The 23,901-nt window shown below is 43.9% G+C and overlaps 1 protein-coding gene across 2 annotated transcripts in view; it reads right to left on the reverse strand.

The window, feature by feature from the left end:
* GRK3 (G protein-coupled receptor kinase 3) overlaps nt 1-23,901 on the reverse strand; it is a 323,566-nt gene that overhangs the window by 60,929 nt on the left and 238,736 nt on the right. For both annotated transcript variants that reach the window (XM_040416568.1, XM_040416567.1), the window contains exons 8-9: nt 21,033-21,124; nt 20,721-20,820 (exon numbers count right to left, since the gene is read on the reverse strand). In XM_040416568.1, coding sequence (XP_040272502.1) covers nt 20,721-20,820; nt 21,033-21,124 — 192 coding nt within the window. The remainder of the gene's footprint in view (nt 1-20,720; nt 20,821-21,032; nt 21,125-23,901) is intronic.

Consider the following 23,901-nt stretch of genomic DNA (forward strand, 5'->3'; position numbering starts at 1 on the left):
GGCAGCTTCAGCTCATCATACGGCTACCTACATAATAGGTAACTCCGACCATCTTCATAGCTGTTGCGTCCATCTACATCAGGCATGGTCAACCTGCGGCTCTCCAGCTGTTGTAAAACTACAACTCCCACCATGCCCTGCTGTAGGCTGATAGCTGTAGACTGTCCGGGCATGATGGGAGGTGTAGTTTTGCAACAGCTGGAGAGCCTCAGGTTGGCCATCCCTGATCTACATGATCAACAGAACACTGACAGAACCGTGGTGTGACTACCATACATTAATTCCTTTATTAATGTTCCTCGTTATACATATAGCCAACATTTTCCATTATTCCCCCTCAAAATAAGTGTCCATTCACAAGTGCGGAAGGAAACCCATAACATTAAAGGGCCATACCGATTCCAAGCAGATATTACCCCATGCAAAGCTCAACCTACTCTCCACCATTCCTAAAGAGAACTAAAGTAAACAGGAGCCATTTCATGCCTCTCCCTCCTCTTCTGGCTAATGTAAGCAATTTTCAGATCCGACTACTTCTGCCTCCCCCTCTATCGTACCAAACTTTGCAATGTACTTTATGATATTAGAAGGGGAAGAACATTCAGGGGAAAAAAAATAGTCTAAATCACTAGGATATGCAACACCAGGAGAGTGGTTCGGAGTATTAGATGATCTAGAAGAAGTTGTAATGTAGCAGACACAAACTCCTATGGCTGTAGTCACACCTTGCAATCAATGTTTTTTTGTAGTGGTTTTATAAAAAAAAAAAAAAAAAGCTAAAAAATTACAATGCCACTGTAACGTGTTAACAAAGCCTGCTCATGACCTGCAAAGATGACCATCAGACTAAACATGTTACATGATCAACAACATGTATGTTCTAAGAACGACTGCCATTAGCATGGCTCGGATCCTTCCCAATCATTTAAGAAAAAAAAGAAAAAATCAAATAACTAAAAAGATACTTTCCAAACATATGGGAAAACCTCTGTGTCACATACATACTGGGCACCTTGGGTCTTCAGAAGTGCTCAGTGCCATCTCATGTATTAGTGTATTCTTCCAGGTTGGGCACGGTAAAGCCAAGAAAGTTCCTAAGATTCATATTTATCATGGTAATCTAAAGTGTGCAGAAATACCTGGGGCAAAACTAATAATGATTGGTAAAAGGAACCAAATGCTATCTCACAATTGGGATGTCTGATAGATACTTTATCTTGGAAAGCCTGGTATAGTAAGCCAGGTAATTCTACGTTCACATCTGCGATAGCCAGACACTAGCAGGCACCCATTCACTATAATATGATCTGGCCGCTTTCCTGCATATACTGTATTTCAGCTGGACATGAAATGCTGCTTGTAGTATTTTTTGTCTGGCTCCGGTATATATGCTGGGTACAGTGACCAGGTCAGAGTGCTGGAGTTCACAACGCCGATGTAAACCCGTGCTCATACACCATAGATAACTGGAGTGTTCCACCAGACCTCCCTGCTCAATGGGGAAAGGGGTTTAAGCCGCTACTAGCCAACTCTCCTCGGCATATCTCTTGTGAGAACAAAAGGATCAGGCATCTCGAAACCCAACATTCTTGACCCTTCTTTCCACTGAGAGAACGGTGACAACACAGGGTTCATTAGATGGTTGGCCAACATTCATATAATGTGTGTGGTCACTACAATTAAGTGAGAGGGTGAAGATTAAGACTACTACACCCAACTGAAGACTAGACTAGCGAAAGCAAGATATATGGAAGGAGAAATCTTCACAGCCCAAACACATTTACCACTTAGCAGAAGCAAGGAATTCAAACTATTGAGAACAGTAAAGAGCACTGGGTAAAACAATCTCAAAAGTGAGGCTTCTGCAGCGCAAAGTAATCAAGAACCAGCCAGACGTATAACAGATGTCAGGACAGTAGCTGGTTACAAAATGCTTCATGCAAAATATTCCCATACGGACAGACTATAGCGCTTACTTGGACCAGATTACCTCGGCAGCCCGAGGCCATCAAGCCCACATCTGCTGCTCTGTTTGCATACTGGAGACCACTTGTTTATGTTCAGTTTATAGACTTTATGCTGCTGCATTTACTTACTGCTCCGATAGGCAGAGGGAGCTGTATCCCTCTGCCTAACCTCACAGGTGCCGTGATCGGCGTTGATCATGGCACCTGAGGGGTTAAATGACAGGGTTCACCAGGATGGCCGTTTCCAATCATTGCAGCCGGGTGCCTGCCATATGATACAGCCGGCACCCGCCGCGTATGGAGCGGGCTCACTGCAGCATCCCGCTCCATACATTCCCTCAACCACGGTGACGTACAGGTACATTGCGGTGGTTAAATTGGTTACAGAGAACCTCTCCTGACGTGTGTTTTAGTAACTACTATTCCCATGTAATAACCATTCTGGAACATCTTGTCTTATGACTGTGTCGTACCATTCATTTATTATTCCTGCTAGACGTTATGAATTAATTACTAAAGCCTCTTTCACACGGGCGTCCCAGATTTGCTCCGGATGTGTCGCGCGTGCATCGTGGGAAAACCGCGAGAGTAGGCACGCAATTGCAGTCAGTTTTGACTACGATTGCGTTCCGATGTTAAGTTTTTTTTCGCGCGAGTGCAATGCGTTTTGCACGCGCGTGAGAAAAAACTGAATGTGGTACCCAGACCCGAACCCAGACTTCACTGAAGTTTGGGTTTGGGCTAGATGTTCTGTATATTTTATTATTTTCCCTTATAACATGGTTATAACAAGGAAAATAATAGCATTCTTAAGACAGAATTCCTAATGTGTCTGAGCAAAAGTCGCAAGCATCCGCAAGCAAGTGCGGATGCGGTGCGATTTTCACACATGGTTGCTAGGAGATTATAAGGATGAGCAACCACGGACCCCATTAAAGTGTATTCACTGTATTATATTCCCTTATAACATGGTTATAAGGGAAAATAATAACATTCTTAATACAGAATGCTTACTAAAATGTGGCTTTGGGGGTTGATCGTGCAGCTGGCATAGTCTTCTTGCTTCTTCTTTCAGGACCTGCAAAAGGACCTTTGATGACGTGATCGCGCTCAGTGACGTCAGCGCAGGTCCTGCTGAATGAATATAGAAGTCTTCTATCTTCATTCAGCAGGACCTGCGCTAACGTCACCGCGCTCACCACATGGTGAGCGCGATTACGTCAAAGGTCCTTTTGCAGGTCCTGAAAGAAGAAGCAAGAAGACTATGCCAGCTGCACGATCAAGTGGATGAGGTAAGTAAATTTTTATTTTTTATTTTTAACCCCCAAAGCCACATTTTAGTAATTATTCTGTATTAAGAATGTTATTATTTTCCCTTATAACCATGTTATAAGGGAATATAATACAATGAATACACTTTAATGGGGTCCGGGGTTGCTCATCCCTATAATCTCCTAGCAACCATGTGTGAAAATCGCACTGCATATGCACTTGCTTGCGGATGCTTGCGAATTTCAAGCAGACACATTCATTTCTATGAGGCCTGCGTTGCATTAAAAACGCAGAATATAGAACATGCTGCGATTTTCACCTCACGTATTGCACTCGCACGGAATTCTCACCCGTGTGAAAGGGGCCTAACAGTTAGCACTAAAGATCCAGATGGGCTTTACCAGTTGGGGACGTGTCGCTGTACAGCCTGACATTATCCAATTGGTGCTGCCAGTGTCAGACTGTGCAAGGACACACCTCTAACTGGTAACACCCATCTGGACCTTAGTAATTTATTCATAACATATAGCAGGGATAATAAATTAATTAGCAAATCTGCATTTTATTATTTAATGTGATTAGGGGGTACCCAATATGTATATATTATTATTATTTTTTTTTTACTTTTTTATTAAAACATAATCAATTTTTTTTTATTTAGTTATTGGTGACCACAGAGCCTAAGTAACAGATTCAGAAATCACACAGGAGTTTGTCTGTATGCATGTCTTTTTGTTGTATGCACTGACTGGTTAATGTGTCTGTTCTATACCTGTAATGATCCAAGTCTTGCATGCCATCACTAAGGTCATGTGGATGCCTTAAATGTGCAGAAGAACTGTTAGGCTGGGTTCACACGGGTACAGGTGCCCATAGCGGGTGTCCAGTTACTAGTACATTAAATAAGACCTCTCAGTGCATGTCATTTCATCTGGTCTGTAGACCACAAGGCCTCTTTTTACATGCGCTGCTAATTTAAAACTTCACTTTTATTTTATTCTCATTAAGTGAAGTTCTCCTTTAATAATTGCAATTTATAATATAACTGTGAGGCTGTTTAAAATGTTCGGTAGAGCTATAGCAATCTGCCTCATCGATTCTGTCATCATAAGGTATATAAAGGTGTCTCTGTTATATTTCACAGCAGCACTCTGCAACTTTGTATCTGTAGTCAGCCGGTGCGCGCCCTGGCTGGCGGCATCGTGTTTCTAAATAACTATTTCTTCTAATAGGCCGACTGCTTCCTACTGCACGATCCCCTGAAGACGCCGGTTTGCCGGCGAAACTTGTCGGTAGGCAGGGTGTGCGTCTGTATGTGTTTTTAAAGCAGTAGGAAGCAGTCAGCCTATGAGAAGAAATAGTTATTTAGAAACAAGATGCCGCCAGCCAGGGCGTGCACCGGCTCACTACAGATACAAAGTTGCAGAGTGTTGCTGTGAAATATAACAGCAACACCTTTTATACCTTTTGATGACCAAATCGATTAAGGGTGCTTTTACACTTGCGTTGTGACGATGCGGCAGGCAGTTCCGTATGCAAACGGATATCATTTGTAGATAGATCCGGATGCAGATCCGTCTGACAAATGCATTGAAATACCGGATCCGTCTCTCCGGTGTCCTCCGGAAAAACGGATACAGTACTTTTTTTCGCATTTTTAAATGTCTGCGTATGTGCAGACCGGGAAACCGGATCCGTTTTGCCAGTACACTAGGTACCAGATCCGTCATAAATACATTTCAATGGAAATTAATGCCGGATCCGGCGTTCCGGAATTTTGGGCCGGAGAAAATACCGCAGCATGCTGCAATATTTTATCCGCCCAAATACCGTAAGAGGGACTGAACTGAAGACATCCTGATGCATCCTGAACGGATTGCTCTCCATTCAGAATGCATTAGGATAAAATTGAAGCGTTTTTTTTCCGGTATTGAGCCCCTAGGACAGAACTCAATATTGGAAAAGAATAACACTAGTGTGAAAGTACCCCAAGGCAGATTGCTATAGCTCTACTGAACATTTCAAACAGCCTCACAGTTATATTCTAAATTATTAAAGGAGCACTTCATTTATGAGAATAAAATAAAAGTGAAGTTTTAAATTAGCAGCGCATAGCGGGTGTCCACGAAGAATTTCCAGGCACATTTTTATTCAAACTGTTTTGCGTTTCCACACTAAATGCACGTATATATATTTTTGCTGCAAATTGTGATGAAGTTTTGCCCCGATCTCTTGCATTGTAAAGCGTGTGATCCGCACTAAAAATCCGCAGAAACAACTGACATTCTGTGGATTTCTGCACAGCTTTTTGCCACGGAAAATATATGCAACATCTAACCTCATTCACTTTGCTGGAACTGTATTACGCTGTGTTTTATGTCCGTGTGAAAATCCACACAAAAAAAAAAACAATCGTAATCTGCAATATGTGCAGGTAGCCTTAGGCTGGGTTCACACCTGAGCATATTCGATAAGCGCCGTTTACAGGCGTTTTTATCAGGCGTTTTTGAGGCGTTTTTGCATTTTGGAAACGCGCGTCGTACACGCGTTCTTGCTATTGACCACAGAGGCGTACAATGAAAAACAGAGGTGTTACGCGTGACAATACGCCCCAAAGAAGCTCCGTACTTCTTGGGGCGTAGGGCGTTTTACATCGTGTTCGTACGTGCTGTAAAACGCTCAGGTGAGAACCATGCCCATAGGGAAACATTGTTTTTTGCCTGTTCAGCGTTTTACAGCGTGTAGGAGTGCGCTGTAAAACGCTCAGGTGTGAACCTAGCCTTAGGGAGTCTTTACATCCAGCAGATTTTGTTGCAGAAATTTCTTCCACTGAAAATCAGTGCCATTGATCTAAGGCCTAGTTCACACGAACGTATGGCTTTTATAGTTTTGTGCGGTCCGTTTTTTACGGATCCGTTGTTCCATTTTTGAGTTCCGTTGTGTTTCCGTTTCCTTTCCGTTTTTCCGTATGGCATATACAGTATACAGTAATTACATAGAAAAAATTGGGCTGGGCATAACATTTTCAATAGATGGTCCAGCAAAAACGGAACAGATACGGAAGACATATGGATGCATTTCCGCATGTGTTCCTTTTTTTTGCGGAACCATTGACTAATGGAGCCACGGAACGTGATTTGCGGCCAAATATAAGACATGTTCTATCTTTCAACGGAACTGAAAAACGGAAATACGGAAACAGAATGCATACGGAACACATTCCTTTTTTTTGCGGAACCATTAGAATGAATGGTTCCGTATACGGAACACAAAAAAAGGCTCGTACACTCGCAAAAAAAACGTTTGTGTGAACTAGGCCTAAATGGGATTTTTTGGCAGAAAGCACATGGACTTCTGCAAACCTCATTCAGAATGGAAATCATTTTCAGTGCCAGAAATTTCTAAAACAAAATCTATCGTGACAGCACCCTTAACACGAGTTGTCTTACTTTTGCAAAAAGAAGTATGGCCAGACTGGCATTTTCCTTGGCGTAACCTCTACAGGAGAAATGTAGTATTACATGGCGGCTATTCGTCATCTACGTGATATAAGGGGGTCTCAAGTCTGCCAGAACAGGTGCTTCTCTTACAGAACGACTCTCCATTCTGGAGAAGGGTCCTGAGTGGAGGACCTTCCACCCCATGATTCCATATACCCTAATAGAGACAACCCCTTTGCTGTATAGCTATGGACTTTCTTAAAGGTGTTTCCATAGGAGGTTGTCAACACGTTCACCAGCCAATCACTGTTCTCTCTATAGTTATAATTATTATGAATGCAGAAGATGATCAGAATAATTGCGGGCATTATGTATGACATTGGGAGAAACTGTACTCATTATGGCTAAACATCCCTGAAAATAAATGATCAACTGAGTCCAATGGGGTGTAAACTACAATACCGAGCTGTATGTGAAATCAGACCCGTCTAATCCTGTGCAATGACATCAAATTGTACTATAGCAGATCTGCATGTATTTGAGATACCCTATAAAAAACAAGATGATGGAGATGAATATGCACTAGATAATGGAAAGCCACATTCACTGTCTGCCAGGCACGATTTCTGAAATTAGCTGTCACCAAATCCTGTGTTTTCTAGTCAAACATAATTTCCAACAGCATCAATTATTCATGGCAGGCTTAGATCTTTCATCTATGTGAAAGGCTTTCTACCCCCAGCAGTACGAGAATACACAATGTATGTTACAAGTGGCTGCTCTAAAGTGTTTGCTTAATAAGCCGAACATCTGTCACATGTATCTAAAACAAAGAGGTATTGCAGAGGCGGCACTGCTATAAGCCCAGTCAGTCAATATACCAACAGCACCTCAAACCGGGATAGGCGCACCTCTTCAGTCCCCCTGCACAGCGGCGGTGCTCAAGCCAAAAAGAAACCAGAGAGCACTGTAGTAAAGGGTAAAGGTGGTGGCACTCACCCATGCAGTTCGGTAAAAGTAATCCTTTATTTCATCCGGGGCACACTCAAAATATTAGCAGAGGTAACGGGGGCGGATGGCATTAAGTCCACACATCGCGGCCACTGCCGTTTCGCGCAGGATCGCGCTTCCTCAGGCCACTGACGTCAGCGCGTAACAAAGCGATGTCTTTTAAAATGTCCAGAGTGAGGTTGTCATGACAATATACAACAACTGACAAGTTCCATATGACATACATACAAAAAAAGTGGTAAGACATACCAAAAGAATAAATATAAAAACAAGCGTGCAACCCTAATAGCCATTACAGAAAAACACTTAAAGGGGTTGGCCACCCTAAGTAAAAAAAAATCCAAAAAGCCCCAGACAAATAGCCAAAACCATGAAGTATTTATATCATGTGAAATGTACTGGCTATATGTCATTTTTCTAACCTGTTCACCATGGCACACTTCCCTGGAGGAGCTTCCTCAGACAGCCTGTGTGGGAGGAGCAGCTGTAAAGTGAATGCACTGCAGCAAGCATCTCCAGAGGAGCAGTCACATGACATCCCCACCCATTTGTTGTTGGGGGAGTTACCCTGTTCATAAACTTGCTGTGGGGCCTAGTCATTTCTAGTTGTGCCACTGGATGTAAGCCATGAACAGAATGAATAGAAAGGGAGATTTATCATTTGCCTTGTTTCTGAAATGTGGCGTTAAAAAGTTGCAAACTATGTGTTTGCGACTTTTCAACTGTGCCTTTAAAAAATAAATAAAGGGGGGGGGGGGGCGTGACAATGGCCAGGAGGGGGCATGACCAGTCGCCTCAACAAATTTATGTTCATTTTTGCCAGTTTTCTGACTCAAATGAAGCCAGAAGTACAAATTGATCTGCTCACATAGCGAGGAGCATCCTGTCTATCATCACACGACCTGCACCCAGCTGACAGCCTAGAAATCATCTATGAATATATGATTACCCTTCACCTAAGGAAAAAGAGAAATGGACTTTCGGTTCCGGCGCGCACATGAGAGGCTGAGGGGGGATAGAGCTCCGGCGCCTGAAGCCCGAAAACTGAGCTAAACACCCCTCAAACAGTGTTTTTTTTTTTTTCACACTAACCCCCCGAACAGTGACCGGAGGTAGTGGATGGAGAGGTACCTGAAAAAAGACGGCACAGCGAATACGCCAGCACGTTCTTCACAAGCTGAAGACAAACAGCCGAGAAGCAAGATGGCGGCCATGGAGAAAGCACAGCGATTTACTTGGTCAGCGGCACAGCCACCAGCCAAGCCAGCCGAGCTGGGGACTGAAGATGAGGAGGTTCGTTTAACCCCTGATCAGGATCTTACCATCTCCTGCCGTAGTATGGCGATAGATGTGGCAAAATTACTGGCACCAGACATTAAATCCACCGTGGAAGCCACAGTTTCTGCAGCGCTCCTCCAAATCCAAAAGGAGGTCTCCCAGTACGCCTCCCAGATAGCAGAGCTGGAGCAGAGAATGTCCATGATGGAAGAGGCGGTGGAGAGAACGCAGGTGCAGGTCCGGGAAGTTTTGTCTAATAATCGGGCTCTTAAGGACAAGATGGAGGACCTGGAGAACCGATCGAGGAGAAGTAATCTCCGGGTGGTAGGGCTGCCAGAAGATATACTGCCATCACAGCTGCCACAGATATTCGCCACGGAACTCCCTCAGGCTCTGGGACTACAAGGCAAGTACACCGTGGAGAGAGCCCATAGACTGGGTCCGGCCCGACCCACTGAGGAGGAAGGGGGCCGACCCAGACTGAGACCAGCCATAGCAAAATATTTAAATTATGCCGCCAAAGAAGCGATCCTGAAAAAATACAAAGGAGCCCAACACCCTCTCATGTTAAGGGGTGCGAAAGTGTTCCTCTTCAGCGATTATTCCATGGAAGTGACAAAACGGCGGAGAGCTTTTTTGCAAATCTGTTCTACCTTAGTCAAGCAGAAAATAAAGTTTGCGCTGATGTTCCCTGCTACACTGAGGGTGTTTCATCAAGATGGCTGTATCGATACATACCTCACTCCAAAGGAAGCGTGGGAAGCGATGGACATTGATACGGACGGGGAGGCACGACCAGTAAGAAGCAGGAAACTGTCGGGACCTGTATCAAATCGGAGGTGGGAGAAACTAACGGTCTCACAAGGCAGGCAGGGTTCGTCCAGGATCGAGAAAGCTCAGGAGGATTCCCAGGATTGAGAAGGAGGCGGCTTGGAGGACATGTATTTACCGGGACTGCCGAGAAGGTGGCCATTAGATGAATCAATATATGGTCTCTGAAATGGAGGGTAATGGAGCTGGGATTCATCTGGTTAATGAAAAGGGGAAGAAATGGGCGAATGTATATTTGAGGGTATACTTGAAGTAAGGGGAAAATATAGATTAGAATTGTACCAATAGAGGAGGGGGGAAGAAGGGGGCAAAGAGGAAAAAAAATAAAAAAAAACGATCATAAATATGACATGTTACCTGGAAGAGAGGGGTACTACTGGGTTCACTTTGGTGACCCTATATGGGAAAATTGCTTAGGGCTTTGGGTGGGGGAGATTCTTACAGAAGTTTTTAGTTATTGGTTAGAGAGGTTCGGAGTGACGACAGCTCCGGTGGTGGTGCGAAAAAAGAGAAGTCAAGGACTTTAATATGATGTCGTTGTTGAAAGTAATTTTTGTTGATGGTTGGGGGGGGGGAAGGGAGGGAGGGGGGAGTTTTGAATGGGGAAATGTCGCTCTTGTTGCTGCACGTCGCTGTTATTTACTTTAACTCACTGGTCATGGATGGGAGATCTGTCCCTCCTCCAGACGCGTCTCTGATAATAGCTCTAAATAGAATACCTTTATGAAAATAGTTACATGGAATGTCAAAAGGTCTGCATCCCCAGACTAAACGTAGCATGGTACTAAGACATCTCAGGAAACTTAAAGCAGACATTGCCCTGTTGCAGTAGACGCATCTGGAGGAGCTCGACTTCTGCAGGATGCGCAAGCAGTGGGTGGGGCAGGTATTGGGATCTCCATCCACGGGTAGAAAGACAGGTACGATGATGCTATTCCACAAACATTTACAGTACACTGTGAACAAATGTGAAACAGATGAGGAGGGTAAGATTATTAGAGTGGAGTTAGATGTGAAAGGAGGTAATCTGACCCTATATAATATATATTCCCCAAATACGGGCCAATCTGGGTTTTAATCAAGCACTGGAGACCTTTATCCTGCAAAACAAGGGCCCCCAAACGATAGTGGGAGGTGATTTTAATAGAGTGCGTAATAGTGTAGAAGACAGAAAACAGGAGAACCGTAGTTAGCTCACTCAGAACCCGGAAGGAGCCCATACATTAACCCCGTTGCTAGAGGCTACTGGCTTAATTGACATCTAGAGACATCATCATCCGATAGATAGGGAGTATTCTCACTACTCTCACTCCCAACGGTCATGGTCTAGAATAGATTTTCTGTTAATGTCACCGGACATGGTTCCGAGAACCCAAAAAACTGAAATAGCTGATCTGCTGATATCAGATCATGCTCCGTTGTGGGTTGAGGTTACCGAGTCCTTTCCTAGGGGGTCAGATCATGTTTGGAGAATACCAAGTCACCTACTGTTAGATGAGGACTTTAATGATAGATTGAAGGGATGGTGGTGGGAGTACTCCCAAGACAATGAACCTCACAGGCAAAACCCTGAGCTCTTTTGGGAAACGGCTAAAGCAGTGCTAAGAGGGCGCATAATGTCTTTCACAATAGGGCAGAAAAGGGATATACTGGGAAAATATGAGTTGGTTCGGTTAGCATATACAAAGTACCTAGATGAGCCGACAGACATCAATAGAATACAATGGATTACAGCGAAACATAACTATGACTATTTGCAAGAAGGCAAGGTAAAATGGTTTGCAGATTGCAAACAAGCCACCCTGTTTAAGCATGGAAACAAAGCAGGTAAAGTCTATTGGCGAATCTGACGCGCCCATATACTCGGCGGGTGCAAGTTTATCCCCTTAGAGATGAAAAGAGAGTTCTGCACACCCACCCTAGAAAGATGGTAGAAATTATGAAAGACTATTTCACAGCCATGTATTCTCAAGACTCATATGACGAAGGGTTAGCGAGGGAGCTTCTGGAGCAGGTACGACTCCCGTCATTATCAAACGAGGCTTTAGCTAGTCTTAATGCGGAAATCACGGAGGCTGAAATAACACACACGATCAAATCCCTACAGAACGGGAAAGCGCCAGGCCCCGACGGATTTCCAGCGGAATTCTATAAAACTCTGGGGCCAGAGATTGTATCGAGTCTGGCTGCTTTACTCAATAGAGTGATACAGGGGGCAGAATACCGCCATCCGGCAATACGGCATACATTAAACTTATTCCTAAAGAAGGAAAGGATTTAACAAACCCGGATTCATTCCGGCCTATTTCCCTGATTAATCAAGATTTAAAGATAGCTTCTAAGCTATTGGCCAACAGACTGGCGTTGATTATGCCAGATATCATTGGGGACCATCAGGTAGGTTTCATTAAAGGTCGTTCGGCTGTAACAAATATAAGGAAGGTACTGGCAGTACAAGATAGTCTGAAGGGGAAGTTGCCGAATAGCTCACACGCCCTACTGGCAGTGGATGCCACGAAAGCATTTGATAACGTCAGTTGGCAATGGCTTAATGATGTTCTGGACACATTGGCCTTGCAAGGCAGCTTTAGGAACTATATTACAGCGCTATACGCAGCCCCGCAAGCGAGGGTACACGTTCCGGGTTTTCTGTCAGAAGTGATACAACTTAATAAGGGAACGTGACAGGGATGCCCGTTATCACCCTTATTGTTTGACCTAGCGCTGGAACCGTTGGCTTTACATCTCATACGTTCAAATATATATGAAGGGATTAAAGTGGGAAAAGAGGTGCTGAAACTGACATGCTTTGCTGATGATCTTTTAATCTATATGGGAGCTTCAGACCTACATTTTCAGTCAATACTTGAGGAATTTCACAAATATAGTGGGGTAACGGGGTATAAAATAAATGTATCCAAGAGTCAACTTTTGCTTTTGGGGGACCAAAACAGACAGAATATGTCCCAGACTGGAGTAGAGCTGAGGAAGGAATATCTCACGTACCTGGGGATCAAAATCGGTAGAACCGCTTCATCAGTTTATACATTGAATTATCCTCCATTAATTAGTAAGATTATCAAGGAGCTTGATAAATGGAAGGAATTACCGTTGTCTCTCACAGGGAGGGCGTGCCTAATAAAAATGCTTAGTTTCCCCAAGATGCTGTATCCGCTGAAGATGATCCCGATGCTACTGAAACATGTAGACGTAAGGAAACTACAATTGGCTTTCGTGACTTTCCTCTGGAAAAAAAAGAGGCATAGCGTACAAAAAGCTATGTTTACTTAAATGGGAAGGAGGATTGAAAATGCCGGCTATTAGATTATAGAATTTGGCGGCTCTGTTCCGGCATGTGAGAGATTGGGTGTGGGGTACCGACTACTTCTCAGCAGGTAAAATAGAAAGGGAAGTGGTGCAACCATGGAACCTAGCTGCTCTGTTACATACCAGACTAAAGGATCTCCCAGCAAATATTAAACATTCGGTACTACTCAGAGACACTATTATGACATGGAAAGCAGTTAGGAAAATGTATAAGTTACCGATATACGTGTCACCCCAGATGCCCCTGTGGTCCCTCCCGGCCTTTCCACAAGGAAGGGAAAATGGGATGTTTAGAAGATGGAGGGAGAAGGGCATTCATACTCTCAGTGATATAAAGGGGTTGTCAGATACTATGTTGATGTCCTGGGAACAAGTGGTAGGTAGATACCAACTATCTGAATCACTCTTACTGTCATATCTTCAACTTTCGACGTATTGTAAGGCCCAGGGGAAGTCACTGGGGGATTCTGACAGACTGACCTGGTTTACAGCTCTCCTAGGGGGGAAAGATGAGTCAACTTCACTGTCAGAGTTATATAGGCGTATTCATAGTACGAGCTACATAGGCTTGGCAAAAAACTTTTTTGCGCATTGGGAGAGGGACATAAAAGTCGCAGATCTCTCCCTTAAAATGAGAGAAGGTTTGGAATACATTAGAAAGGCAATCCAAAGCGAACAATGGCGTGAGTCTCAGCTGAGAATCTTACACAAAGCCACGTATGCCTTCAATCTCTCCTACGCCAATGCCCCAGCTCATTATCTGAGAGAATGCCCGAAGTGTTCGCAACCGAAAGCGGATTTATTGCATGGGTTGTGGGGCTGCAGACAGATCAAGCCACAGTGGGAAGAGGTGATTTCCTTCATCAAGGAGGTATGGGACATAGAAGTAAAAGCAGAGCCCCAGCAATGTATATTCCAATATATCCCAGTGGGCCAGGATGAATCCCAAGGGAGAGGCATAGCAGAACCGGGGGTGCATATATTTCTTATGGCGGTCAAAAAATGCCTGCTACGCCATTGGCTGTCCAATACACTCCCTACCAAAGATGAAGTTCTAGGTTTGGTGAAGAAAATATTATATATGGAAAGACTGGAAACGTGTAGATGTAAAGAGAAGGTGGTGGTAAAGTTCATTAAAAAGTGGAGAAGGTTAGTTAAACATGCTTTAACGGGGGAGGAAATGGAGGAACTGATGACCCCCTTTACTCAAACAAAGTGGTACCTGGAGGCAAAGGTTAAAGGGACGCTGGGTAAACTGGAGATATAGTGGCGTTGATATATAGCGAGTGAGTAGTAAGACTGATCGCTATATTACTTTTATACTCAGTACTATAACATGAACGACAGGTGTTGGGGGTGGGTATGGGGATCAAGGATTATCAAGTACTGGAAGGGAATAGAGAATAATATTTGTCTTTGTAGGCAATTGTACTTCATGTAACGCAAATATTGTAATTTAAAAGGAGGTACTAGTTGTGATGGATATATGGCATGCTTGCCAACAATGTGTATGACCTGTGATTTACTTCCGAATAAAGAAATTTATATAAAAAAAAAAAAAAGGAGAAATGATTGTAGTCCGACATCTCTGTATACAGTGTACAGGGGGGTCACACATCTGTATATACAGTATAAAGGGGGTCACAAATTACCAGTGTACACTGGTACCTTATAAACAGTATATAGTTGTATGTGTCCTACCTGTACACTGTATATAGAGACACCCCCTTCCCTGTACACTGTGTATTATGATAATAATGAGATCATCCGATGCAGGGGGTCACACATCTCTATATACAGTGTACAATGATGGTGGTGGTCACATATCACTGCATACAGTATACAGAGGGTCACACATCTCTATATACAGTATACAGTGGTGGTGGGGGTCACATATCACTGCATACAGTATACAGAGGGTCACACATCTCTATATACAGTATACTGTGGTGGGGGTCACCTATCAATGTATGGGGGGGGGGGGGGTTCACATATCACTATATACAGTGTGCAGGAAGGAGAGGGCACACATTTACAGATGAGACCAGTGACTGCTGCTGATATCACGGACCTCAGGCATATTGACAGCTCAGAAGGGGTTAAACTGTTGGTCTGGCTGTAATAAACATGTCTGTGATAAAATCACAGAGCAGAGGGGCCATAAACAGGACAGACACTGGGATTGCTCACAGTTTGTGTTCCATAGCACCTTCCTGGCTCTGCTACATCCTCACATACAGCAGTAGCCTCTCAGTACAGGAGACAGAGTGGATGGAGTCTACAGACAGTCAGCTTCTATCAGCCATCAAAGCTTCTCCTCAGTCTCCCTTTATCCTGCAAAAGTTTCTTTATTTCTGCTTGAATCTTCCTGCTAAGCCCCTCGAGCCCTGCACAGCCAGGAGTGCCAGTCACAGAAGGAAACCACATCTGATACAAGCAGGGTGCTTTAAGACCCAGCGAGCAGCACACTCCTTCAGGCATGGACGAGTTTGCTCCTCCATGGCACCTGCAGCTATGGACAAGACAGGCAGCTGTGAGAGCAGGACAGGAGGGGGCATGGCTGCCAATAGCAGGAAAACCAGGCAGATCTGCTTAAGAAGATATATTAGTAAGCGTAATATCTCCCTACTTTCTTTACAGTTGTAATAAGTGCTAACAAAGTGGCCAACCCCTTTAAATCGTTGTGGTCATTAAGTCCTAATTGACCCAAAGCTCCTGTGCGCATAATCCACCTGGCTTCTCTTTGGAGTAGCATTTTTTGCCTATCTCCACCTAAAGGGGGGTTAGGAACCAATTCAATACCAGAAAACCTGAGGGTACTGTAATTATAATTGTGGGTTTCCCTCATATGTTTGATAAACTAGGGACAGCCCTTTCCTCACTGTACAGAGTTAAAATGTTCCCTCACCCTTTCAACGAGGCATCTGATGGTCTTCCCTATGTAGAAGTGGCCACAATCACATGCAAGAAGGTAGACTACAAACGTGCTTCTACATGTAATAAAATCGGACACTGTGGTGTACACCTCCCACATTAAGTGTCTTCTTTTGGGACTTGAACTTACAAAATGAGCAATTGCTGCATTTGAAGTTGCCTTTTGGTCTTCTGTCACGCAACCAGTTGCTATTGGTGTCATATGTGAATCGACTCCTCACTAGCCTGTCTCTGATAGTGTGGCTCCTCCTAGGCCCTCATGCACACGAACGCATTTGGTTTCAGTGTCCGTTCAATTTTTTTTGCGGATAGGATGCGGACCCATTCAATTCAATGGGTCCGCAAAAAATGTGGACAGCACACCGTGTGCTATCCGCATGTCCGTTCTGTAGCCCCACAAAAAAAATAGAACATGTCCTATTCTTGTCCGTTTTAGGCATTATTACAATGGATCCGCAAAACACATACGGTCATGTGCATGTAGCCTAAATGTGACAAGTGGTCTATCTACACACTCCATAAGTGAAGTGTCTTTTTTTCAGAATCTCCCAATTCCTATGGATAGATCTCCGTTCACAGTCTGCCATCGGGCTGAACTTAAAGGAAAAGACAAAGACCAGACCATAAAAAGATCATCGACATATCTTAGAAATAATTTGATGTGACACAAGTAGGGGTTGCCAGTGGAGAATACAACTTTGTCTTCTAATCTAGAAAGATAGATCTTGGCGAATGTACATAATACCGGAGTGCCCATTGCCGTGCCGAGTCTTTGCCTGTACCACTGATTACCAAACATGAATACATTGTTGGTGAAAATAAACATAAGAGCTTCACTGACAAAATCACAAAATAAAGTGCTCTGAGGGATGCGAGTGTAAAGGCTCTTGGCGTCTAAAGACACCAGATGGTACCCCGCCTGCCAATGAAAATCAGTCAGAGCCAAGAGGAAATAATTGTTGTCTTGCAGGTAAGCAGGAGCAATAGTAAGTACAGGTCTGAGTAACCAGTCAACAGGGGTTCAGTCGCCGAGACAATCCCCGCCACAATAGGGCGGCCAGGGGTCGGCTCAGTGGTATAAGTTTCTCAGCCTGTTTATATGAGATAAAATCAAGCGCAACATACGGTACTTATGCAACAATGACCTAAGTTGATGTTGTATACAGGGCAGAGGGTTCTCCCGCAGCGCCTCATACACCAACTTATCTTTTAGTTGTCTATGGGCTTCTGTTACGTAATATTCCTTAGTCATGAGTACCACGTTCCCCCCTTATCGGCAGGCTTTACCACCATGTCCTTCTGGGACACAATCCAATTTAGGCTACTTTCACACTAGCGTTCGGGGCTCCGCTTGTGAGCTCCGTTTGAAGGCTCTCACAAGCGGCCCCGAACGGATCCGTCCAGCCCTAATGCATTCTGAGTGGATGCGGATCCACTCAGAATGCATCAGTCTGGCACCGTTTGTCCTCCGCTCCACTCAGCAGGCGGACACCTGAACGCAGCTTGCAGCGTTCGGGTGTCCGCCTGGCCGTGCGGAGGCAAACGGATCCGTCCAGACTTACAATGTAAGTCAATGGGGACGGATCCGTTTGAAGTTGACACTATATGGCTCAATTTTCAAACGGATCCGTCCCCCATTGACTTTCAATGTAAAGTCAAAACGGATCCGTTTGCATTATCATGAACAAAAAAAAAATTTTTTTTTTTTTTTGTTCATGCTAATGCAAACGGATCCGTTCTGAACGGATCTAAGCGTTTGCATTATAGGTGCGGATCCGTCTGTGCAGATACCAGACGGATCCGCACCTAACGCAGGTGTGAAAGTAGCCTTAAAGCCAATTTCTCTTCCTTGCCGATATTATCAGGTACAATAGGATATAATGAGGCTTTTATGTCCTTCAGGACATCGTGGAAAAATATGTCCACACTGCTGCCAGGAGGCATAGGGGGACAAAAGGTGGATCTCAGACCGCCATCACTAATCTCAGCTTGCGGTGTTTTAATGAGGGTATTTTCAGTGAGGAGCTCCAGGCACGATATTTCCATATCATAAAATTTTGTATAGATGTTAAAACTCAGGGGGTCAGGATGTACCGGAATCTCCCCTTGCTTTTTAGCATCAGATTTTTGCGGTAGGTCTTTAAACATTTTATATAAATACATTTTGGGTATAGCTTTAAATAAATCGATCTCAAACGAAACTGGGTCGAATTGCTCAACGAGGCTGTATCAGAGTCCTCGAGTGAGGACTGGGATACAGCCCGGAGGCAACTTGTGTCCTGTAAGGTTGATAACCACATTAGCAGGCTCATCCAGAGAAAGGGAATCAACCGCTTCTTCCTGGTGGATTTCCTGATTCCTTTTTGTTTTTTTCCCACCCCTCCTGATCCTCCTTCTAAAGGGCCAGGGGTACGGTTCCCATCATTGGACTCAATCTGATTACTGGACTCTTCTGATAAACTAGAGTCGGAGTCCGTGGTCCAGAAATCACCCCTACTTTTTTCGTTGTTTCTCTTTGTTCCAATCAAAAATCCTGCCTGTATCGCAATCCTGTTTATCCCTCAGGAATTCATCTTTCTTCCTTTCCTTTACTTCTGCGACTATACGTTTTTTATTTAGTTTCAGCCTCATATGTAGTTCAGTTCTGGCTTTTTGTAGTTCTTCCTTTATTGTGTTGTACTCCACTTCATCTCTAATCAACACCAGATCCAACACTTGTAAGGAAAAACCGGCATGTAGTTCCTGCCATTTACTCACAAAATTACATCATGTTCGTATTGCATCAGTTCCTTATATACTTCAAAAAGGCGGACTTCTTTATCCGCAAGTTGGGTCTCTGTACAGTCAGGAAAGGGCTGTCCCAGGTTTATCAAACATATGAGGTAAACGCACAATTATAATTGCAGTACCCTCAGGTTTGCTGGTATTGAATAGGTTACTAACCCCCCTTTGGGTGGAGATAGGCAAAAAATGCTACTCCAAAAGAGAAGCCAGGTGGATTATGCGCACAGGAGCTTTGGGTAAATTAGGACTTAATGACCGCAACGATTTAAGTGTTTTTCTGTAATGGCTATTAGGGTGCTACGCTTGTTTTTATATTTATACTTATGGTATGTCTTACCACTTTTTTGTATGTATGTCATATGGAGCTTGTCAGTTGTATATTGTCATGACAACCTCGCTCTGGATGTTTTAAAGCGCTTTGTTAAGCGCTGACGTCAGTGGCCTGAGCAAGCGCGATCCTGCGCGAAACGGCAGTCGCCGCGATGTGTGGACTTTATGCCATCCGCCCCCGTTACCTCTGCTAATATTTTGAGTGCACCCTGAATGAAATAAAGGATTACTTTTACCAAACTGCATGGGTGAGTGCCGCCTTCTTTACCCTTTACTACAGTGATCTGTCACATGTATGTTAACAATACTGGATATCAAGGCGAAAAAGCGGAAACGGGCAAACATCTTTCTCGGTGTTCAGCTGTTGACACTTCATACGTTCTGTTCCTGTATGACCAGTATGTCACTTTGTTGTATGTTTTTTTCCTTACGTATTTATTTCAATCTGATGGAATACGTGCCTATATGAAATGTGCTTAAGCTTAAACTGTCCATGATAAAAAGATACAGAAAACCAACTAAAGCATCCACACACATTAGAATGTTGGGATTGGCCAATAGGGAGAGGGGAGTAATGTCCCTATTAGCCCCAAATATTTTTGGGCCGATCATTGGTCCGAATAATCGAGCCGCTGATTAAGGATGCCTGATTATCGGCAACATATCTCCCTGTGGGATCAGGAATGTGCTGCAGATAATCAACAGAATTGAATGAAGGAGGAAGGACTGGTGGTAGCAGTTGTTCCTCAGACATTCAGTTTGCATCGGCATACAACTAGGCCGGTGCAAACAAGCACCAATGGAAGTGTGATACAGCCCTAAGTTGTTGCCTCTGGTGGGCAGCCTATCTTCCCTGAGAAGAAAAGGATCGGGCATGCTGATATCCATCACGTCTGACACTCCATTACCCTGAGACATGACACCACTATACAAATTAGATGGCTGGTGAATTCACTGACATTCATCTAATGTGTATGGACACTTTGAAAGCACAGTATAAACCTGTGCGCAACTTGTATGGCCAGAGATCAGTTGGGCCAGTGGCTCATAGTGGCTACTGAAACAGTTAAAACCATTCCAGATTCAATGGCAATTCGTTTTTCTGTAGTGTTCATGATCCGCTAAGTAACAAATACAATCCTAATGGCACAGATACCATCTACTCGGTGCATAAAACACTGGCAGAGTACAAAGCATCTCCGTGCACCGGGATCTAGATATTGGATTACAACACTGTGAAAAGTGTGACTGTCGTAAATGGAGTGCGCTTCCTACGTTACTCCATTAAAGGCAGAGTGTTTGCGAACAACGAACTTGGCATCCATACATGTAGAACAGCGCTAAGCGTTCTGCCAACATCCTTGGTAACCATAGTGAGCAGAGACAATTTGAAGCTTTGTCTAATGCAGTTACTACGGAGTTCAATGACTCACTAAGAGCTCTTCAAAGACATTTTCTTCAATTATTCGGTGTCAGCATTAACTCTACAGAGTCAGAGGTGAAGACGTTGGCACGCTTGCATAAGTTGGTAATGCTAGGCACTCACCCCTGTGCTGACCAGGGACAGCATGATCCTTTCATTTAAGGCTAGGGTCTCTCCTTGCTTCATCTTAATCCTTTTCTTATCGAGACATTTCATTGCGTACCTAAAACAAGACGGAACCATGTTGAGAAAAGGCATGCAAGTGGGCCTCAGAGTTGTGCTAGCCATTTCTTGACATAACACCTTAAACCAAAGTTACCAAGCCCATTACATGAGGGAGTAGGTGACATGGAAGTTAAGCTGTTTCAAGTAAATGTGCATGACTGGCCTTAAAGTGCGGTCTGATCTGGGAGGTTTGGTGCTGTCAACACTTACATTTTACCAGTGTCTGCTTTTCGACATCCATATACTTCACCGAATCCTCCTCGTCCAATGATTCGATGGACACTAAAGTCATTCATTGTAAGCTGGAAAACAGTGAAATACATTAGCATTAGACTAATTTGTTCTGACGGCCATCTTTAATCAGTGTAAAACCATATACAAAAAATAATGTGGTAGCCTGTATTATATTAAAAGTATTGTCCGGGTGTTTAATACTGATGACCTTCATCAGGATAGGTGACCAATATGTGAGGGGTGGGAGTCTGACACGTGGCACCCACTGCCAAACCGCTGTTTGAAGAGAATGTGGCACTCTGGTGAGCGCTGTGGCCTCCTCACTGTATACCAAGCACGGTGCCGTCTATTCGATACCACTGTACTGTAGCTCGGCCTCATTTCACTTGAATGAGGCTGAGTTGCGCTTAGGCCATGTGACCGGTGAACATGACATCACTGGACTAGGACTCACTCACGGAGCGCTTCAATCAGATCGTGAGGATAGGTCATTACTATTAAACACACTGACAACCTCTTTAAGGGGGGATTCTGCTTTATTTGTGGCATTTGGTTAAATGTGACAACTTTTAACAACATAAACCTACCTCAGCATCCAATTTCTAATAAAAATTTAAAAAAGATACATGTATGATGGCGGCTGGGAATACAATCTCTGAGAACCCCACTGCGATAAACAGATGGCCTACCTTGTAGCATCTATTATCTGTTGTATGTCATGTGCCCCTATGATAAGTAGACGGTCTATCGTGTAGCGTATATTATCTGTTAGGTGATTTTATGAATATGTCGTGTGACTTTGTGTCATATACCTTATTGTATAATATTCTCCTTAACAGTATTAGGCCTCTGAGAATGGAGACCTTAAGGTGCCAAGACGTCTTTAGTGGGATACACATCCTAGGTTGTAATCCAATTGGCACCTGCCTGTTATAAATTAGCATCTGGTGATGAATTAATTTGGGCTTTGGAACCGTTAATGAGAGGTGTCCTGTCCGTTACACTCAAGCCCATAGCAATTCATGAGGCCCCAGAAATCTTATCCCCAGGAACAGCCTGTGGTCCGGAGGCTGCCTGGCTCTACTAGGAATATGACAAAATATATCATAAGCTGTAAATCATCCCTCTTCAGACCTACATGTTAATAATTCTCATAATTGCATTTGGTACAATGTGGTCATCGCAGGAGAACCAAACACCCTATACCTGACATCATGCGTTCCCACATATTGAGAATCTCGCATTCTGGGACACATACATATATATTTAGTATTTGGTGTCTAAACGGTTGGCATTATGAGACCTGAATTATGGAAGCATGTTGGCACCTTTATCTCCATCAGGGCAAATGGGAAGACATAGTTTGTTCATATTCATATCTGCCAGCTGAACGGTGAGCATGCATAATAAAGCCCCTACCCCGAGGGCTGGGCCACAGAATGGAGGGGGTCGCCCACTCAGTCAAGACCTTTGCTGAGGGGAGGGGGGAATAAAAATATGTGACTGTGGACACTCTAGCAGACACAAGTTGGGGATCCGATCGTTCTCTCCCAGTTCCCAGGAATGGCAGAAGACCTTACCAAGCAACCCTCTAAAGTATTGGACCCTTTCTGTGTTTCTCCTTTTACTTTCATAACTGTTTGTACCTATACATGTCCAAAACATGTCCAAAACATGTCCAAAATAAAAAATGGGGGCAGCACTCAGTAGATAGATGTGAAGCAAGTGACTTGTTCATTTACAGATGCAATGCCTTTCTTAAAGGGAACCTGTCACCTCCAAAAGTGATATAAAACTGCCAGCATTACCTTATAGCAGCCCCCAGTCTAATCTCCCTGAACGATCTGTTTGCAGTGAGCTTGAAGTCAAGGGGGCAGTAGCCTCCTTGCTTCAAGTCAAGCAATGCCAGCTTCTTACCCATCCCCTCCTGACTATGATTTACATATTTACCATTCCTTAGGATCGTGCCAGTCTGGCGCCTGCGCCGCTTGTGACTGCACGATCCAGTCTTGGGCTCAAGCAGTCAACCGGGCATAAATTTTTAACTGCGCATGCGCCGGCTGGCTCGGTTCAGCGTGCACACGCCGGCAAAGATCGTGCAAGCTGAACCGTGCAAGCTGGCTGGCGCATGCGCAGTTACAAAATTATGCCCGGCTGACTAAAATGTCAGGTTTCTGTGATGCAAAAAAATCTGACAAAGATAAATCATTTCAGAACTTTTTCCACCTTTAATGTGACCTATAAACTGTACAACTCAATTGAAAAACAAACTGAAATCTTTTAGGTAGAGGGAAGAAAAAATATAAAAATAAAATAATATGGTTGCATAAGTGTGCACACCCTTAAACTAATACTTTGTTGAAGCACCTTTTGATTTTATTACAGCACTCAGTCTTTTTGGGTATGAGTCTATGAGCATGGCACATTTTGACTTGGCAAGATTTGCCCACTCTTCTTTGCAAAAACACTCCAAATCTGTCAGATTGTGCGAGGGCATCTCCTGTACACAGCCCTCTTCAGATCACCCCACAAATTTTCAATCGGATTCAGGCTCTGGCTGGGCCATTCCAAAACTTTAATCTTCTTCTGGTGAAGCCATTCCTTTGATTTGGATGTATGCTTTGGGTCGTTGTCATGCTGAAACATGAAGTTCCTCTTCATGTTCAGCTTTCTAGCAGAAGCCTGAAGGTTTTGTGCCAATATTGACTGGTATTTGGAACTGTTCATAATTCCCTCTAGCTTAACTAAGGCCTCAGTTCCAGCTGAAGAAAACCAGCCCCAAAGTATGATGCTGCCACCACCATGCTTCACTGTGGGTATGGTGTTCTTTTGGTGATGTGCAGTG

The sequence above is a fragment of the Bufo bufo genome, chromosome 2 (assembly GCF_905171765.1).
Source record: "Bufo bufo chromosome 2, aBufBuf1.1, whole genome shotgun sequence".
Taxonomy (NCBI): Eukaryota; Metazoa; Chordata; class Amphibia; order Anura; family Bufonidae; genus Bufo; species Bufo bufo.